The sequence below is a fragment of the Scyliorhinus torazame genome, chromosome 9 (genome assembly GCF_047496885.1).
Source record: "Scyliorhinus torazame isolate Kashiwa2021f chromosome 9, sScyTor2.1, whole genome shotgun sequence".
NCBI classification, from domain to species: domain Eukaryota; kingdom Metazoa; phylum Chordata; class Chondrichthyes; order Carcharhiniformes; family Scyliorhinidae; genus Scyliorhinus; species Scyliorhinus torazame.
In genome coordinates this window covers 22,487,352-22,508,333 of record NC_092715.1, presented here as the reverse complement: position 1 = coordinate 22,508,333, position 20,982 = coordinate 22,487,352, and the positions used below count along the sequence as shown (strand labels likewise).

Genomic DNA, 20,982 nt, shown 5'->3' with positions numbered 1-20,982 from the left:
ACTCAGAATCCCATTGTAAGCATTTCTCATCATGCACAATTAGTAGCAATACAAATCTCCACACTACCGCATGAAAGAATGGTGCCGGTTAGGTTCATGATTTCCACTCAGTTCACAGAAAGCAGGACAATTCCAACCTAGTCAACAGCCACACCACCAATCTACTCTTGATCATCAACAAAAGTGATGGAAGCGGACATCGACAGTGCTATCAAACTGCAGTTACTTAACAGTAACCTGCTCACTGACAGTTTGGGTTTCACGGGCTACTCACCTCCTGACCTCATTACAGTCTTTATATAAACAAAAGAGCTGAACTCAAGAGGTGAGATGACAGTGACTGTCCTTCACATCAAAGCCCCATTTGACCAAGTGTGAAATCAAGGAGCCTTAATTAGCAGAACTGGAGTCAATGGGAATCAGGGGGAAGCTCTCCACTGATTGGAGTGATACCTAGCAAAAAGGATAGTTGTTAGAGGTCAATCATCTCAGTCCCAGGACATCACTCCAGGAGTTCCTCAGAGTAGTGTCCTGGGCCCGACCATCTTCAAATGTTTCATCAATGACCTTCCTTCCATCATAAGATCAGATGTAGGGATGTACACTGACGATTGCACAACATTCAGCACCATTCGCAACTCCTCATGTCAAAGCAGTCCCTGTCCAGATGCAACAAGATCTGGACAACATTCAGGTTTTGGGTTGATATATGGCAAGTGACACAAATGTAAAGCAATGACCATCTCAAAAAAGACAAAACCCCTGGCATTAACACCACTGAATCCCCCACTATCAACTTCCTGGGGGTTGTCACTAACAGAAACTGAACTGCACCAGCCTTAAATACTGTGGCTGCCAGAGCAGTCAGAGGATAGGAATCCTACAACGGGTAGCTCATCTCCCAACTCCCCAAAGCCTGTTCACCATCAACACAGCACCCCACTCACCATCTTAAACATTCACTCGCTCCACTACTGATGCACAGAGACAGCAGGGTGTACCATCTACAAGATTCACTGCAGCAACTCACCAAGGCTCCTTCCAAACATGCAACCTCTATCACCTAGAAGGACATGGGCAGCAAATGTCTGGGAACACCGTTCTCCAAGCTCCCCAAGTCTCTCACCATCCTGACTTGAAACTAATTCGCTATTCCTTTACTGATGCTGGGTCAAACTCCTGGAACCCCCTTCCTAACAGCTCTGGAGATGTACCTACATCACATGGATTGCAGCAGTTCAATAAGTTGGTTCACCATCAACGTATCATGGGCAATTGGGAATGGGCAATAAATGCTGGTCTCACCAGTAATACTCACACCCTGTCAAAGTATATATTAAAAAATTGCTGCCTCTACCACAGCTACACAAGCAGAGAACATGACTTTCTACAAGCAAGGACAAAACTCTGCTCTCACCGGATGTCCCTCTTAAGCTGCTAGGCCATGAAGCAGCTATAACACCCCGATAGAGCAAACAGGCCTCACAAACTCACATTTATATAGCAGCTTTAACAAGTAAAACATTCCAAGAAAGTTAACAGTTTTTTCACCAAGTCACATTACAACAGGTGAACAATAGCTCAAAGTTAACTTTGTAAAAGTAGTTTTGAGGAGAGAGGGGTTTGGGGATGGAATTCTAGAACTTTGGGTGTAAATAACTTAAGGCACAGATGACAATGGTGAAGTGATGAAAATTCAGGATGCTCAAGAGTAGAATTGGAAAAGTGCAGTTGTAAAGCTAGAGGAGATTTCAGAGGGGCAGGGCCATGAAGGGTTTTGAAAACAAGGATGAAAATGTTAAAAATTGAGGCATTTCCAGACTGTTGTCAATGAGCACAGGGGTGATGGCTGAAGCAGATCTGGTGCAAGTCAGGTCACATGAAGAGCTTTCAATGAGCTCAAGCTAACAAGGTGAAATTGGCCAGGAGAGCACTGGAATAATCAGGCCTGGAAGAAACAATGATATGGATGAGTTTCAGCAGATGAGCTGAGCTTCCTGTCAGTTAGCAGTCAGAGTGAGATCAGAGCTTAGACCACCGCACAGTCTCAGCTGAGTAAGGCTGCATGGTCTCGGACAGCCACAGCAGGAGCAATTCAGGGGAAAAACCAGACACTCATTTCTATTCCTAAAAGCAGTTGAGAAATGCAAGCGACAATGCATAGTTTGGATTTTGATTTTAAAAAGTTGAGACCATGAATGTAATACAATGATTTATCCTTCCATCCTGTTCAATTCCTTGCTCCTGTATTCAAAGATACAACTTCCTTTATGCACCTGGTAGACAACCTCCTGACAATGTAAAACCACATTTTCAAAAATTAATTTATGGGATGTGGACATCGCTGGTTAGGCCAGCACTTATTGCCCATCTCTAGTTACCCTTCAGAAGGTGATGAGCTGTCTTCTTGAACCACTGCAGTCCGTCAGGTATAGGTACACCCACTATGCTGTTAGGGAGGGAGTTCCAGGATTTTGCCCCAGCAACAGTGAAGGAACGCCGATATATTTCCAAGTCGGGGTGGTGATTGAAGTGCAACTACCCTCACATTATACTATTTTTAAATTGGATTTTGGATTGGATTTGTTTATTGTCACGTGTACCGAGGTACAGTGAAAAGTATTTTTCTGCGCGCAGCTCAACAGATTATTAAGTACATGGGAAGAAAAGGGAAGAAAAGAAAATACATAATAGGGAACGAGTACAAGTTAAGTAAAAAGTGGACCTGTTGGGGAGAGCTCGCAGAGAGTCGCCTCGCTCCTGCGCCACCTTCTGGACATTTGACTGTAACAGGGTACAGTTATATAGTGTTACTGAACTAATGGTCCAGAGGCTCGAGTTGAAATCTTATCCCTGGCAATTGGGGAACTTAAATTCAGTCAACTAACTAAACCTGGAATAAAAAGACAGCATCAATTATGTTAACATTGAAGCTATTGGACTGCCATTAATATAATCACAGAATCACTTATGTCCTTTCAGGAAGGCAACCTGCCCTCCTTATTCGGTATGGGTTTTCAGACCAACAGCAATGTGGTTAACTCTTTCCTGCCCTCTGAAATGGCTTAACAAGGTACACAATTGCACGCTCGCACTGAAGAAGTGCTTTCACCACACAGGCTATACCAGTTCAAGTCGGCAGTGTACCATCAATTTCACAAAGGTGATTAAGGATGGGCAATTCAGAGCCCATATCCCTGGAGGAGGAATTACTAGCATTGGAGGCATTCCAGAGAATATTCAGTAGGCTGATTCCTGGGATGATGGGGCTGTCTTATGAAGAAATGTTGAGCAGGATGGGCCTGTATCCATTGGGAGTTTGAAAGAATGAGTGGTAATCTTATTGAAACAGAAAGGATTCTGAGGGGGCTTGACAGGATAGATACTGAGAGAATATTTCCTCATGTGGGAGAATCTGGAACTAGAGAACAAGGTTTAATGAGGATGGAATTTCTTCTCTCGGAAGGTCATCCGTCTTTGGAATTTTCTCCCCCAGAGTGCAGGAGATGCTGGGACATGGAATATATTCAAAGTTGGCACAGAGATTTTTGATCTACAAGTGAGTCAAGGGTTATGGAGGCCTCAATCAGATCAGCCATGATTCTACTGACTGGCAGAGCCGGTTTGAGGGGCCAAATGGTCTACTCCTGGTTTTATTTTTATGTTTCATGGGATGTGGACATCACTAGCAAGGCCAGCATTGATTGCCCTGCCCAAATTACCATGGAGAAGGTGGCGGTGAGTGGCCTGCTTGAACCACTGCTGTCCATCTGGTTAGGTCCTTACATGGAATGACAAATGCATGGCAACTCTAAATATGGGGGCAGGGTATCACAAAGCTGTGTTGCAATATTCAGGTTGCACATTTCTCAAATCCCCAACTTAGCTATTCAGACCGATATTTACAGCCTACAAATGCAACTGAAATTCAGTTTTAACTTAATGTTACAGGGTTGGCATATGGAATCTCTTGCCGAGCACAATCATTTTCAATTTCTACCCCGCAAAACTGAATTTGTTTTCATATGAGCACACAAAGTAGCAGGAATAGTCCATTCAGCCCCTGGGGGCTGCTCCACCATTTGATCAGGTCGTGGTCCATCTAATTGTGGCCTCTACTTCCCCATCTTCTCCCGAATATGAACATACCAATTACATAGGACTTAGGAGCAGATGTAGGCCATGAGAACACACTCTCATTGCTGTCCCATACATTGAGATATTTTACTTCACCCCCCCCAAAAAAAAACATTAGCCTCCAGTTAAGCTGAAATGAAGAATTTCACAAAATAACATCAACTCAATATCTTCTGAAGTGCCCAGCAGTAGAATGTGCCAGAAACCCAGATGAGAATATTATCCTTAATTAGACTCAATGACTAAATCTAAACCATAATGTGGATCTAAACCACAATATATAATTATTTATTTCATTTAATTAAAGGTCAATTCCAGGTAACAGACGTTTGTGTGTTAAATGAGTTCAGTTCATTTCTAGAAGGAATACCTCACTATTGTTCTCCAAGAGAACAGTGCAATTTCATAACTGCATGCTCTGGCAGCAAGATTTGGACAGCCGCACACAAGTGAACAGAAATACCAGTTGCAGGGCATTTGACCCATTGTACCAGTTCCAATGTTAACTTATCGATTGGATTGGATTTGTTTATTGTCACGTGTACCGAGGTACAGTGAAAAGTATTTTTCTGCGAGCAGCTCAACAGATCATTAAGTACATGAAAAGAAAAGGGAATAAAAGAAAATCCTGTTTCTCCATACCTTCGATATTCTTCAAATATTTATCTCACTCACTTGTTAATGTAAGCGATTCCGCTTCATTAACCACTTGTGATACTATATCTCAATAAACCTTGGCACAAATACATTTCTCCTTGTCCAGAACTAGGGATCAGTCTCAGGACAAAGGGGTCAGCTATTTAGGACAGTGATAAAGAATGTCTTGCATTTCTCTAGAGCCTTTCGCCTCAGGTCGTCCCAAAGCATTTAACAGCCACTAATGTATTTTTGCAGTCACTGTTTAAATGAGGAATGATTTCTTCACATTGGGGTTGGTGAATTAAATTCTCTACTGCAGAGGGCTGTGAATGATCGTTGAGTATTTTCAAGAACTGGACACAAGGGAATCAATGGACCTGGGGATAGCGCAGTAAAGTGACGCTGAGACAGAAGATCAGTCATGAACTTCGTGAACAACAGAGCATGGTCAATGAGCAATATGGCCTACTCCTGAACAGGATATATGTGTAGGGATAAACAGGGCATTTTCAGTTTGGCAAGCTGTGACTAGTAGATTGTGTAAGGATCAGTGCTGGGGTCTCAGCTCCATTGAAACTATATTAAAGACTGTACAAGAGATAGAGTAATATATCCAAGTTTGATGACAGTACAAAGCTAGGTGGGAATGCAAACTGTGAGGAGGACACAAAGAGTCAGCACAAATGTATAGAAAGGATTAAGTGAGTGGGTAACTAGGTAGCAGATAAAATACAATGTGGGGAAGTAGGAGATGATTCATTTTGGTCATAAGAATAGAAATAACATTTTTTTTTAAAGTGGAAAACTTGTAAACGTTGACGGTACTGAGTGTATTCCTTTAAGGAACCGGAAATTCGCATGCAGGTACAGCAACCATCTGGAAGGCAAATGGCATAAGACCATAAGACATAGGAGCAGAATTAGGCCACTCGGCCCATCGAGTCTGCTCCGCCATTCAATCATGGCTGATATTTTTCTCATCCCCATTCTCCTGCCTTTTCCCCATAACCCCTGATCCCCTTATTAATTAAGAACCTACCTATCTGTCTTTTTTTGTTTTAATTTTAAAATATTTTTTTATTCTTCTTTTTCACATTTTCTCCCAAATTTACACCCAACAATAAACAATAATCAGTAACGAATGTAACGTCAATCCCCATATCAATAACAATCCCATCCTCCCACCAAACCCCAGACATTGGCCCGCATGTTAACATAAACAAATGACAAAAAGGAATCAGGAATCACCCATAGTCACCATTAACACAGACAGTCACCCCCAGCCCCCAAAATGTTCTATGTGATCCAATTCTCGAAAGTGCATAATGAATTACGCCCATGAATTGTGGAACCCCTCCATCCTTCCCCTCAGTTCAAATTTGACCTTTTCATGCGTTAAGAATTCCAGCAGGTCCCCCCGTCACGCCAGGCACAGGGTGGAGAGGCTGATCTCCACCCCAGCAGGATCCGCCTTCGGGCGATCAACGAGGCGAAGGCTACAACATCTGCCTCTGCGCCGGTTTCCAACCACGGCTGGTCCGACACCCCGAATATGGCCTCCCGCGGGCCCGGGTCCAGTTTCACGTGTACCACTTTAGAGATTACCCTAAACACCTCCTTCCAGTAATCTTCCAGCTTTGGACAAGACCAAAACAGATGAACATGGTTTGCAGGGCCTCCCCCGCAGCGTTCACACACATCTTCTGCCCCCTCAAAGAGCCGGCTCATCCTCACTCTTGTAAGGTGCGCTCTATACACCACCTTCAGCTGTATCAGCCGCAACCTCGCAGACGAGGCGGAGGCGTTCACCCTCCGGAGCACCTCACACCAGAACCCCTTCTCCATACCCTCTCCCAACTCTTCCTCCCACTTTGCCTTGATTATCTATCTCTGTCTTAAAGACACTGTGATTTGGCCTCCACAGCTTTCTGCGGCAAAGCACGGTAGCACAAGTGGATAGCACTGTGGCTTCACAGCGCCAGGGTCCCAGGTTCGATTCCTCGCTGGGTCACTGGCTGTGCGGTGTCTGCACTTTCTCCCAGTGTCTGCGTGGGTTTCCTCCAAGTGCTCCGGTTTCCTCCCACAGTCCAAACACGTGCATGTTAGGTGCATTGACCATGATAAATTGCCCTTAGTGACCATAAAGGTTAGGAGGGGTTACAGGGATAGGGTGGAAGTGAGGGCATACGTGGGTCAGTGCAGACTCGATGGGCCGAATTACCTCCTTCTGCACTGTATGTTCTAAATTCAAAGAATTCCACAGATTCACCACCCTCTGGCTGAAGAACTTCCCCCATATCTTTGTTTTATAGGGTGGTCCCTTTAGTCTGAGATTGTGTCCTCTTGCTTTTAGTTTTTCCTACAAGTGGAAACATCCTCTCCACGTCCACTCTGTCCAGGCCTTGCAGTATCCTGTAAGTTACAATAAGATCCCCTCTCATCCTTCTAAACTCCAACAGGTACAGACCCAGAGTCTTCAAACGTTCCTCGTACGACAAGCTGTTCATTCCAGGGATCATTCTTGCAAACCTCCTCTGGACCCTTTCCAAGGCCAGCACATCCTTCCTTAGGTACGGGGCCCAAAACTGCTCACAATACTCCAAATGTGGTCTGACCAGAGCCTTACACAGGTTGGCCTTCATTGCAGGGGTTTGGAATACAAGAATAAAGTCTTGCTGCAAATGTGAAAACATACCTGGAATGCTGTGTGAAGCTTTGATTTCAATATTTAAGGAAGGATATACCTGAATTGGTCCTTCGGATGAGAGTTATCCCATGAAGCGTGGGCCTGAAGCCAAAGATCGGCCATGATCATATTAAGGAGCAGGCTCAACATGCTATGATCGACTCCTGCACTTTTTACGTTCTCATGTTCTCCTGCTCCTGATGTTTATCTTATATTCTTGTTTCTTCTAAACTTTCTCTTTGTTTTCGGGTTTTATGCCATTTTTGCAACTGAGGCACCAGTGAAAACTACCTTTCATTCTTTTCACAAATCCTCTCAATTTAATACTTCTCCCCACCACCCACTAATTTTCTCAGCTTCAGTAAAGATTCCTCAATTTTCTAGTGTCATTCTAGCAAATCTAAATTGCACTTTTGCCATGACCGCTACCCTGAAGTACCCAAAATTGCACGTGGTACTTACAATGGTGGAATGAGGTTTTTTTTTCAAATAATACACATAGGATTTTATGGAAACAGACTGGATTCTTCCTTTGAACTAACTTTGTTGGTATGATCGGAAAGTTGAAGTGTGGCAAGAATGGAAACATACAAATTAGGAGTAGACCACTCGGCCCCTCGAGCCTGCTCCGCCATGCAATAAGATCCTGGCTGACCAGACTGTAACCTCTACTTCAATTTCCAGCCTAAGCCTGTCAACCTTTCACCCCCTTGTTAATCAAGAATCTATCTAACTCTGCCTTAAAAATATTCAAAGACTCTGCTTCCACTGCCTTTTGAGGAAGAGCTCCAAAGATGCACATCCCTCAGAAAAAGATTTCTTGTCCTCTTAAAATGAGGAACCCCTTATTTTAAACAAGTGACTCCAGATCTAGATTCTCCCACAAGAGAAAAACATTATTTCCACATCCACCCTCAGCATCCCAAACATTTGATTCAAACAGCAGGGTCAGAGGGCAAAAACTGTTATTATTACATTACTTGATTGTATTTCCCAGCAAACTAACAATGCATGTGCATTAATTCTCATTGCAATGTGATATTTGAGATAAAGAAACTAGACAATCAGATAGGGTGCGATATTGGCCAGAAAATTATACAGAATCTATCAGCGATGACAGAACCACCAATTCAAAAGTATCAGTGTTTATGTTGGCATTGTTGTTCAAACAAATGTTGTAAAATTGCAGTTATACATCCAAAAGTAATCTTTTTTGCAACAGAGCAGGATAGGCCATTTGGCCCCTCGAGCCTGCTCCGCCAATCAAGTAGATGATGGTTTATTTTACCAATTAAGCTTTCAAATGCACACATTTCAGAGTAATCTAAAAATCGATGAGGTATAAGCTTAGAGTGGACAGTCTTGAAAACAAAACTTACTGACACTAATCTATAAAAGTTAGAGCGAATGAATTATTTCGAGGATTGTTTTCTCATTTTTTTGAGATTCCAGACTACCGAACAAATCTTAAAATAACCAAGTCAACAAAAGTGATTTCAACTACCCACTCTGCATGGCATCATGAAAGGTTATTGCGAATAATCAGTCACAAGTACACAACATCCTATATAACAGGATTTCTGGTAGTGCATAGGAGTACAGTAACTGACTTTCTCCCTGATCAAAGTGTCAATCCTTCAATCAACAAGAAGCCAATGGTAACTTATTTTTCATGGTTTATGCTGTCCCCACTCAATGAATTAAAGTTTCAGCGCTTCACTGCACATCTGTGAACTGCTCACCCAGCTTGCAGAAGGATCTCAAGTGTCTAAACTGATGACATTTGTTGCTTTGCATCTCACACTAGTGCTCAATTGGCAAAATCACATCACTTACAACTGATCTGTTAAGCCCCGATGTACATATTTAATTCACCAAATTTCTCCAAATCAAGTATCTCAATGACCAAGATTAGGGGATTTGTAACAAAAGATTTTTTTAATAGAATGAACAAATGAAGCTAATGACAACAGATAGGTAGTTTTTAAAACTTTTTCAGAAATTATCAGGATCCAAGGAGTGAAATTATGAAGGAGGATCTGAATAGCAAATTTGAAATAAAATTGGATTATAGAAAATGTAAAACATAAATGCACACAAATTTCAACTAAATAGCTAAGTTCTATGTCAGAGCACAAAATATTTTTTTTGCCATCTGCTATATATAAATGAATGGACACTTTGTGGAAGATGGGAATTTGTACTAAATAACTTGCAAAGTAAAGCAGTTGTATTTGAATGCTTATGCCTATATAAGACCAGAGATTATGTAAAAAATGGAAGATGGTCATTAAACCAAATTTTGATTTGGCTCTTTTGTAACCGGTCCTATTGTAACTTTAGCTGAAGTACATGCATATGTCTGAAGCGCCATATGTAAATTTGTGATACTTAAACCGAAGCTCAAGATTTCTCCATATCAAAGGCCACCTGCTTCCATCTCCACATCACCTGTCTCTGCTCAGCCCATTTGTTGCAGAAACCTTCATTGATTTCTTTGCTATTATCAGACTTTGCAACTATTCCAATGCCCTTGCAACTTCTAGCTTCCATAAATTTGGGCTGATCCAAAACTCTGCAGCCTATATCCTAACTCCATGCTCTAGTCACCCATTACCCCTATGCGCACTGAACTACACTGATGTCTGGTCCATTTAAAAATACTTGTGGTCAAATCCTCCCAAGAAAGAAGCATTCCATCACAGCACTTCCCCTCCCACCACCCAAAGCTCTGAAATTCCCTCCTTAAACCTCTGCTCTCACTCCTCCTCAAAGGTCCTCAACAAAATGTACCTTCGACCAAGTTTTAATCAACCCTCTAAATAACACCGCTCCACCTAACTCAATGACAACCTTGTCTATTAGGGTCCTATGAAGCACCTTCATCACCTCGAGATCCATTTTCCTATGTTATAGGCACAAACTATATTCAAACTGTTGCTCTAACAAGCACCTCAGATTCTTCTTGCATCTTATGTGGGACACAAAGTTTCAAAATTCAAAGTTTCTAAAATCACAGCACTGGATTGTTTATTTCAAAACTAGAAAATCAAACAACGGCTTTCAAGATCAAAATTGCACATCAGAAGTCAATTTTGTGTATGAAACCAGAATATCCATTAGAAAGGATAACTTTCTGCCACGATCTGTGGTCAAGTTCAAGTAAACACAAGAATATGTTTTGCTACCAGACAGTGAAACTGCACTTTCTAAATTTGATTGACAAAGACATTTTTACTACCCATACCATTGATAAGAATGTGTATTACCAGCTGTCCTAGCGCAATATTTATTTGCAAAAATCTTCCTGAAACGTTATTCTGGCTATGAGAAACACCAGAGCTGACAAAACAACACTGATAGGCCATAATAAGCAGTCCTGAGAGTATACTGCAGTTATGTAAAATATTCTTCCAAATGCAATTCCCTCTACAGTCAATTTCGAGAAAAATAAACACAACTTAAATACAGGAGAAACAAAATAGAAAATGCAGAAATCCAAATAAACCCTGCCATGTAAAAAAAAAAAAATCACAGGCAAGCTTCAAAAATAATAAAGATGCACAAATCGAGACCAGTGGAAATTCAAGAGATGGTCAGACTGCACCACTCAAAAAACTGGAGTGGAAAATTCATTAATGCACTCCATGGGATTATAGTGCAAACTACTTTTGTGTGAGTGAGTGAGAGAGAGAAAGAAAGGGGGAACATAGGTTAAAGATGCTCTCAAGCTTGATTAAAGAGAGGGGTCAGCCTCTTTGGGAGTGAGTATGGGGGGGGAATGATTCAATATTTTAAATGGTAAAGAGGGGGGGTTGGTTTGGGAGCTGCAGGGTTTAAGAGTTGCAGGTAGCAAAGGCCTAGAGACCGAGGCTGAGTTTACAACGCCCTTTACATGTCCCTTTCTGGAACACCGGCTAGTTTTTGTTGTGTGGGTTACTCTGCTCCCCCCCTGGGCCTGTAACACACACATTGAAATATAAATATTAGTAATGCAAGAGGCTGCACGCCTCCCTCGTTTACCTCCCCGTGTAAGGTGCCGTTGGTCCCGCCGCCTCCTCCTCCGCAGCTGCTCCCGTTGCTGGACGAGGGCGCCAGGCTTTTTTGTTGACGGCTCACCGTCTTGCCACCGCCCCGCTTATTTTTCCTCCTCTTCGCCCGTTTGGCGTCGGCCGGGCTCATTGCGACTGTGTGGGCCGTGAGTGGGGGTTGGCGGGCGGGGGGGGTGAGGAGATGGTGAGGGCTCGATCTGGCCCGGGGGGGGGGCGGGCTGTCCGGGCGGGGAGGATGATGGAGGGAAGGGGTGGAGGAGGGTGAAGAGAGAGAGAGAGAACCGTCCCCTCTCCTTTCGGGCTCTTCGTTCCTCCCCACCCTCTCTTTCTGCGCTCCCCTCTTCTCCCCGATTATATTGTTCGGAGGGGATTCTTGTTTTGTTTGTTTGCTTGTTTGTTTATTTTTTTCTCTCTCTCTCTCTCTCTCTCTCCCTGCCCGGCCGCCGACAGCCGCGCTCTTTGCTCCGGGTCCGGGCTCGGCTCCGCTCCCAGCGCCTCTGACAGGATCCGAACCGATTCCAATATGGCGGCGAGTGCAGGGGCCCTATCCCGGCGGCCACCGCGCCGGCTCGCCGCGCCTGCGCAGTCCGCCGCCCGCGCTGCCCCCTGGTCATTGTAGTTCCTCACTCCCTACCCCCTCCCCCACTCTCAACCCCCCCCCCCCCAAATCTGGATCTCTCAGTCTTTCTTTCTCAAACCTTTTCAATTTCACCCTCCCCTCCCCCCGGTCTTTCCTTCTTCTTCTTCTTCATCAACCCGTCCATCTTTTCTCCTTCAATCCTTAGACATTTCAATCTTTTCCCGCTCTTCATCATAGTATTTACAATGCAGAAGAAGGCCATTCGGCCCATCGAGTCTGCACCGGCTCTCTGAAAGAGCACCCCACCCAAACCCACACCTCCACCCTATCCCCATAACCCCATAAACCAGTAACCCCACCCAACACCAAGGGCAATTTTAGACACTAAGGGCAATTTAGCTTGGTCAATCCACCTAACCTGCACATCTTTGGACTGTGGGAGGAAACCGGAGCACCCGGAGTAAACCCACGCAGACACGGGGAGGACGTGCAGACTCCGCAGAGACAGTGACCCAAGCCGGGAATCGAACCTGGGACCCTGGAGCTGTGAAGCAATTGTGCTAACCACCGTGCTACCATGCTGCCCCGATCCTTTCTTCTTGAACCTTCCAAGCCGACGTTTTCTCCCTTCAGACCTCTTGGTATCCTTACAATCTTCCCAACATTTACTTTTTTTGCTTTCTTTAGGCCTCTGACTATTTGCTTCTTCATTTTCACCCAAGTTTCCGACCCACAGGATAGGCCGCTTCTATTTTTTCTTGTTTCGAGGCTTCAACTCTTTATTTGTACCCCTTGGTCTCCTCACCTCACCCCCCCCCCCCCCACCTGCTCTTTTCTGGACAGCACGGTGGCACAGTGATTAGCACTGCTCCCTGCTCCCTCACTGCGCCAGGGATCGGGGTTTGATTCCAGCCTTGGGTGATTGTGTGGAGTTTGCACTTTCTCCGTGGGCTTTCTCCGGGTGCTCCAGTTTTTTCCCACAGTCCAAAGATGTGCAGGTTAGTTGGATCGACCATGCTTTAAAAAATTGCCCCTTATTGTCCAAAGATGTGCATGTGCAGGTAAGTGGGGCTACAGAGCTAGGGCGGAGGAGTGGGTCTCGGTAAGGTGTTCTTTCAGAGGATCGGTACAGACTCAATGGGCTGAATGGTCTCTTTCTGCACTGTTGGAATTCTCAGCCTCTCCCACCGTCACTCTCCCCACCCACCCTGACTCTGAACACCTGCTCCACCCCCAACTCTTGACTTCCTCCAGTGCCTTTATCTTTGGCAGGTGCAGTGGGAACAGTGAACTACATTCCCACAATTCCATGGGCCCAACAACCCTTCAGAAGATACTGATTGTAGTGATGCACAGAGAGTGCAATGGGAGTTGTAGTTTTGAGTGCTGTTTTGGGGATTGCTCTGCTTGTATTGTACATTCTAGTCTTTATTGTGATTTACATTTCCACAAACTCTCACAGATCAGCCAGGTGAAAGGCTAGTGTGCTGCTGAAATTCAAGTGCTGTTTTCTTCTTGAAATTTCCCGATGGCAAGGAGCAGTGTAAATTACAGCAAACCTTTACAGAAGCAAAAAATGAATTGACAAGTAAGAACAAAATGAAAAGACTAAGACAGGAAAGGGCTCAATGAAGATCGCTGTTCAAGTACCCCAAATCACCAGCCTTGGTACAGAAAGTAAACTTTTTCAACAAACTGCTCATTAAACTGTAAAACCAAAATGACTTCACCAAATCATAATCTTTGAATTTGCCGCAGCAGACATTATATATGGTGCTGACATCACAAGGCAGCTTTTAGTTTTCATTAACCTGTCCCCTTTTTATTTCCAGTTTCCAAAGAGATGGAAAATGATTTATCTGGTTAATGAGGGAAAATTTACAACACTTGTAAAACTTATGATATTAAGTGACCCAAGGTCAAATTGTGAGTACACCAAATAGACTTCCAGATGAGAAAACCGGGATATGATTAGGATAAATATTGTTCAGGGTAAAGCTGTGTGTCTTCCACACATACGTCTGAAATAATAATTCACATATTGTAAATCAAAGTTCTACAGATGGGTGAAACCATTGAGCCCATTTCCATCCATTAAAAGTTCTACATTTCCCCATGCTGGGTTCCTCGATTAGTCTCCACCCCTCCAGTAGATAAACTGTTTCAGGCAGTGATCACTCTTTGAAAATGAATAAAAGAATAACGGAATCGCTACAGTGCAGAAGGAGGCCATTCAGTCCATCAAGTCTGCACCAGCCCTTCGAACGAGCACCCTACCTAGGCTCATGCCGCTATTCTATCCCCATAACCCCATATAACCTTTTGGTCAATGAGGGGCAATTTATCATGTTCAATCCACCTAACCTGCACATCTTTGGACTGTGGGAGGAAACCGGAGCACCCAGAGGAAACCCACGCACACACGGGGAGAAAGTGCAAATTCCACACAGACAGTGACCCAAAGTCCGAATCGAACCTGGGACCCTGGTGCTGTGAGACAGCAGTGCTGAGCACTGTGCCACATTTATCAAGGACTTGCGTTTATCAATCATCCTTGCTGAAATGCTCCATCTCAACCTCAGCAAGATCCCTGCTGGCGTGGAGGTAAACCACAGACAAATGGGAATCCGCCCAACCTCCGTCGCCTGCAGGCCAAACCCAAAGCCGTCCCATCCTCTGTGGTTGAACTACAGTATGCAGATGATACTCAATTCCGGACACACTGGGAAGCCGAGCTCAAAGCCATCACCAACACCTTTACTGAGGCATATGAGAGCATGGGCCTTACACTATCTACTAACCTGCCCCCATCACATTGTCCCCCACCCCCAATTCAAAATCCACAACCATGCCTTGGACAACGTGGAGTACTTTCCATACCTTGGGAGCCTACTGTCAACAAGAGCAGATGTCGACAATGAGTTTCAACACCACCTTCAGTTTGTTGATGCAGCCTTCAGTCACCTGAGGAAGAGTATGTTTGAAGACCAGAACTCAGACCCAGCACTAAGCTCATGGTCTCCAGAGCTGTGGTCATACCTGCACTCCTATATGGCTCAGAGATTTGGACCATGTACAGCAGGCACCTCAAACCCCTGGAGAAGCACCACCAGCGTTGCATACACAGGTTTGCAAAACCATTGACAGGATAGGCACACCAATGTCTGTGTTCCTGCTCAGGCCTGCATTCCTGAAATGTGACTCCCGAAACAAGCACTCTGCTTTGAGTTTTGACACGGCAAGTGAGCCCCAGGAGGTCAGAGGAAAAATTTCAAGGACGTTCTAAAAGCCTCCTTAAAAAAGTGCACCTTCCCCACCGACATCTGGCACAACACTGCTCAAAGTGGAGGAAAAGCATCCGGGAAAAGGGGCTGAACGCCTCGGGTTTCATCGCCGACGACAAGCTGAAGCCAAGCGTCAACAGCGAAAGGAACGCGCCGAGGAACCGGTTCAATCCCGGCCCCGGGTCACTGTCCATGTGGAGTTTGCACATCTCCCTGTGCCTGCATGGATCTCACCCCCACAACCCAAGCACAAAGGGACTTGGGAGTCCTTGTTCATGATTCTTTTAAGGTTAACGTTCAGGTTCAGTCGGCAGTTAGGAAGGCAAATGCAATGTTAGCATTCATGTCGAGAGGGCTAGAATACAAGACCAGGGATGTACTTCTGAGTTTATATAAGGCTCTGGTCAGACCCCATTTGGAGTATTGTGAGCAGTTTGGGCCCCGTATCTAAGGAAGGATATGCTGGCCTTGGAAAGGGTCCAGAGGTGGTTCACAAGATTGATTCCTGGAAGGAAGTGCTTGTCATATGAGGAACGGTTGAGGACTCTGGGTCTGTACTCATTGGAGTTTAGAAGGATGAGGGGGATCTTTTTGAAACTTACAGGATACTGAGAAGCCTGGAGAGAGTGGATGTGAAGAGGATGTTTCCACTTGTAGGAAAAACTAGAACCCAAGGCCACAGCCTCACACTAAAGGGACGATCCATTAAAACTCAGAAGAGGAGGAATTTCTGTGGAACGCTTTGCCACAGAAGGCTGTGGAGGCCAAGTCACTCAGTCTCTTTAAAACAGAGATAGATAGCTTCCTGATTAATAAGGGGATCAGGGGTTATGGGGAGAAGACAGGAGAATGGGGATGAGAAAAATATCAGCCAGGATTGAATGGTGGAACAAACCCGATTGGCTGAATCGCCTAATTCTGCTCTTATGTTTCATGGTCTTATGGTCTTAACTCTCTGGTTTCGAGGATTCCAGAGATTCACATCGATTTGAAGAAATTTCAACTCATCTCAGGCCTAAATGATTGGACCCTTAACCTGAGTATTACGATCCCAGGCCAGACCCCAACAGTGGCTAGGATGCTGGACTGAAACCGCAATATATTAGTTTATTTTGTAAGACTATACAGAAAGACTATTTTGCTCCAGGAGTGATTGCACAAAGAAATAGAGATTTATATTTTAAAACAAAACTTTAATTTTAACACCATATCACACACCAAAATAGCTTACAATTACCCCTTAAACAATACTACAGAATACAGTAAATCCCATGCTCTTCATTACTGTCTCTATTCCTTATTAAACAACAAGAAAGGGAAAAAAATACGTATAGCTCTAAATCCACCCAACATCCCAATGGCACAGAGTAATATTTGCTTTCCAGAACAGATTTGGCTGCTGCTAGAACCCCTGCAGACTCTGGATGGATGTCTTCAAAAGGCTGTTTCAACTGGTTTGTTTCAGATTCATCCTGCTCCTCAGCCAAGTCTGCTCTTGCTTTAAATACTATTAATCCTTCTCAAATATCCTCCTGTGAGAGCAAAAGACATTACTTGTGGTCTAAACATACTCTTTGTTGTTGCCACTACAGAGACCTGGTTGAGGGAAGGGCAGGATTGGCAGCTAAACGTTCCAGGATTTAGATGTTTCAGGCGGTATAGAGGGGGATGTAAAAGGGGAGGCGGAGTTGCGCTACTGGTTCGGGAGAATATCACAGCTGTACTGCAGGAGGACACCTCAGAGGGCAGTGAGGCTATATGGGTAGAGATCAGGAATAAGAAGGGTGCAGTCACAATGTTGGGGGTTTACTACAGGCCTCCCAACAGCCAGCGGGAGATAGAGGAGCAGATAGGTAGACAGATTTTGGAAAAGAGTAAAAACAACAGGGTTGTGGTGATGGGAGACTTCAACTTCCCCAATATTGACTGGGACTCACTTAGTGCCAGGGGCTTAGACGGGGCGGAGTTTGTAAGGAGCATCCAGGAGGCTTCTTAAAACAATATGTAGGCAGTCCAACTAAGGAAGGGGCGGTACTGGACCTGGTATTGGGGAATGAGCCCGGCCAGGTGGTAGATGTTTCAGTAGGGGAGCATTTCGGTAACAGTGAGCACAATTCAGTAAGTTTTAATGTACTGGTGGACAAGGATAAGAGTGGTCCTAGGATGAATGTGCTAAATTGGGGGAAGGCTAATTATAACAATATTAGGCGGGAACTGAAGAACATAGATGTTTGAGGGCAAATCAACATCTGACATGTGGGAGGCTTTCAAGTGGCAGTTGAAAGGAATTCAAGACCGGCATGTTCCTGTGAGGAAGAAGGATAAATACGGCAATTTTTGGGAACCTTGGATAACGAAAGATATTGTAGGCCTCGTCAAAAAGAAAAAGGAGGCATTTGTCAGGGCTAAAAGGCTGGGAACAGACGAAGCCTGCGTGGAATATAAGGAAAGTAGGAAGGAACTTAAGCAAGGAGTCAGGAGGGCGAGAAGGGGTCACGAAAAGTCATTGGCAAATAGGGTTAAGGAAAATCCCAAGGCTTTTTACACGTACATAAAAAGCAAGAGGGTAGCCAGGGAAAGGGTTGGCCCACTGAAGGATAGGCAAGGTAATCTATGTGTGGAGCCAGAGGAAATGGGCGAGGTACTAAATGAATACTTTGCATCAGTATTCACCAAAGAGAAGAAATTGGTAGATGTTGAGTCTGGAGAAGGGTGTGTAGATAGCCTGGGTCACATTGAGATCCAAAAAGACGAGGTGTTGGGTGTCTTAAAAAATATTAAGGTAGATAAGTCCCCAGGGCCTGATGGGATCTACCCCAGAATACTGAAGGAGGCTGGAGAGGAAATTGCTGAGGCCTTGACAGAAATCTTTGGATCCTCACTGTCTTCAGGGGGTGTCCCGGAGGACTGGAGAATAGCCAATATTGTTCCTCTGTTTAAGAAGGGTAGCAAGGATAATCCCGGGAACTACAGGCCGGTGAGCCTTACTTCCGTGGTAGGGAAATTACTGGAGAGAATTCTTCGAGACAGGATCTACTCCCATTTGGAAGCAAATGGACGTATTAGTGAGAGGCAGCACGGTTTTGTGAAGGGAAGGTCGTGTCTCACTAACTTGATAGAGTTTTTCGAGGAGGTCACTAAGGTGATTGATGCAGGTAGGGCAGTGGATGTTGTCTATATGGACTTCAGTAAGGCCTTTGACAAGGTCCCTCATGGTAGGCTAGTACAAAAGGTGAAGTCACACGGGCTCAGGGGTGAGCTGGCAAGGTGGATACAAAACTGGCTATGTCATAGAAGGCAAAGAGTAGCAATGGAAGGATGCTTTTCTAATTGGAGGGCTGTGACCAGTGGTGTTCCACAGGGATCAGTGCTGGGACCTTTGCTCTTTGTAGTATATATAAATGATTTGGAGGAAAATGTAACTGGTCTGATTAGTAAGTTTGCAGACGACACAAAGGTTGGTGGAATTGCGGATAGCGATGAGGACTGTCGGAGGATACAGCAGGATTTAGATTGTTTGGAGACTTGGGCGGAGAGATGGCAGATGGAGTTTAATCCGGACAAATGTGAGGTAATGCATTTTGGAAGGTCTAATGCAGGTAGGGAATATACAGTGAATGGTAGAACCCTCAAGAGTATTGAAAGTCAAAGAGATCCAGGAGTACAGGTCCACAGGTCATTGAAAGGGGCAACACAGGTGGAGAAGGTAGTCAAGAAGGCATACGGCATGCTTGCCTTCATTGGCCGGGGCATTGAGTATAAGAATTGGCAAGTCATGTTGCAGCTGTATAGAATCTTAGTTAGGCCACACTTGGAGTATAGTGTTCAATTCTGGTCGCCACACTACCAGAAGGATGTGGAGGCTTTAGAGAGGGTGCAGAAGAGATTTACCAGAATGTTGCCTGGTATGGAGGGCATTAGCTATGAGGAGCAGTTGAATAAACTCGGTTTGTTCTCACTGGAACAAAGGAGGTTGAGGGGAGACCTGATAGAGGTCTACAAAATTATGAGGGGCATAGAGTGGATAATCAGAGGCTTTTCCCCAGGGTAGAGGGGTCAATTACTAGGGGGCATAGGTTTAAGGTGAGAGGGGCAAGGTTTAGAGTAGATGTACGAGATGTACCGGAGGAGGTGGTGGAAGCAGGGACGATAGTGACATTTAAGGGGCATCTTGACAAATACATGAATAGGATGGGAATAGAGGGATACGGACCCAGGAAGTGTAGAAGATTGTAGTTTAGTCGGGCGGCACGGGCTTGGAGGGCCGAAGGGCCTGTTCCTGTGCTGTACATTTCTTTGTTCTTTGTTTGTTGTCTTAAAGGATAGTCAGTTCAAAACCACTCAAAAACCTGTCTCAAAATGTCTGAATACCTTAGCTCCACCCAGCAATGACATCATCACCCCAAGCTGAAAACAAATGAACTTCCCAGCCTGAAAACACATTAACTCTGCGCACGCCCACCCCTATCTTCCACCCCCTCAAAAAACCTGCTCATCTTTGCCACCGTCGTGTGTGCCCCACGCACCATTTTAAACTGGATGAGGCTTAACCTCGCACATGACGAGGACGCGTTCACCCTCTGCAAGGCCTCAGCCCAGGCCCCAGTCCCCACCTCCTCTCCCAGCTCCTCCTCCCATTTGTGCTTAATATCCTCCACCAGGGCGCCCTCCCTCTCCATCAGTTCCTTGTAAATATCCGACACCTTCCCCTCCCCTATCCCGTCCTCCAACAGAAGCTTATAGAACATAGAACATAGAACAATACAGCGCAGTACAGGCCCTTCAGCCCACAATGTTGCACCGAAACAAAAGCCATCTAACCTACACTATGCCATTATCATCCATATGTTTATCCAATAAACTTTTAAATGCCCTCAATGTTGGCGAGTTCACTACTGTAGCAGGTAGGGCATTCCACGGCCTCACTACTCTTTGCGTAAAGAACCTACCTCTGACCTCTGTCCTATATCTATTACCCCTCAGTTTAAAGCTATGTCCCCTCGTTCCAGCCATTTCCATCCGCGGGAGAAGGCTCTCACTGTCCACCCTATCCAACCCCCTTATCTTGCAGCACCAGAGGTGGCAACACTGGGAAGGACGGCACTCACAAAATCCTGAACCTGCAGATACCTAAAACCTTTCCCCTTGGGCAACTCATACAATTCCCCCAACTCCTCCAACCCCACAAATTTGCCCTCTATAAACAAGTCCCTGAAGTACTCAATCCCCACCTGCCGCCACCCCCGGAACCTCGCATCCAGTCTCGCTGGCACAAACCCTATGGTTCTCACAAATAGGCGCACACAATGACATACCCTCTAACCCCAATACTGCGTACACTGCCCCCCCAAAGCCGACACCACCACTGGGCTAACAGAATACCTGGCCGGCAAGAACGGCAAAGGTGCCAACACAAAACCCTCAAACTCATTCCCCTGCACGATGCCGCCTCCACCCGTTCCCAAACCAACCTCTCCTCCATGGCCCATTTCTTCACCATTGTAATGATTGCAGCCCAATAAATATTGTCATGTGAGAGTACCTTTAAGAAATGGGTGTTTAAGAAATGTACCTTTAAGAAATGGGTGTTTACTACGGCAGTGA

The 20,982-nt window shown here is 45.0% G+C and overlaps 1 protein-coding gene across 2 annotated transcripts in view; it reads right to left on the bottom strand.

The window, feature by feature from the left end:
- Window positions 1-12,013, bottom strand: part of fam193a (family with sequence similarity 193 member A) — a 304,881-nt gene extending 292,868 nt beyond the window's left edge. For both annotated transcript variants that reach the window (XM_072515688.1, XM_072515689.1), the window contains exon 1: window positions 11,486-12,013. In XM_072515688.1, the coding sequence (XP_072371789.1) occupies window positions 11,486-11,644 (159 nt within the window). In that variant the 5' untranslated portion in view covers window positions 11,645-12,013. The remainder of the gene's footprint in view (window positions 1-11,485) is intronic.
- Window positions 12,014-20,982: the final 8,969 nt, after the last annotated feature.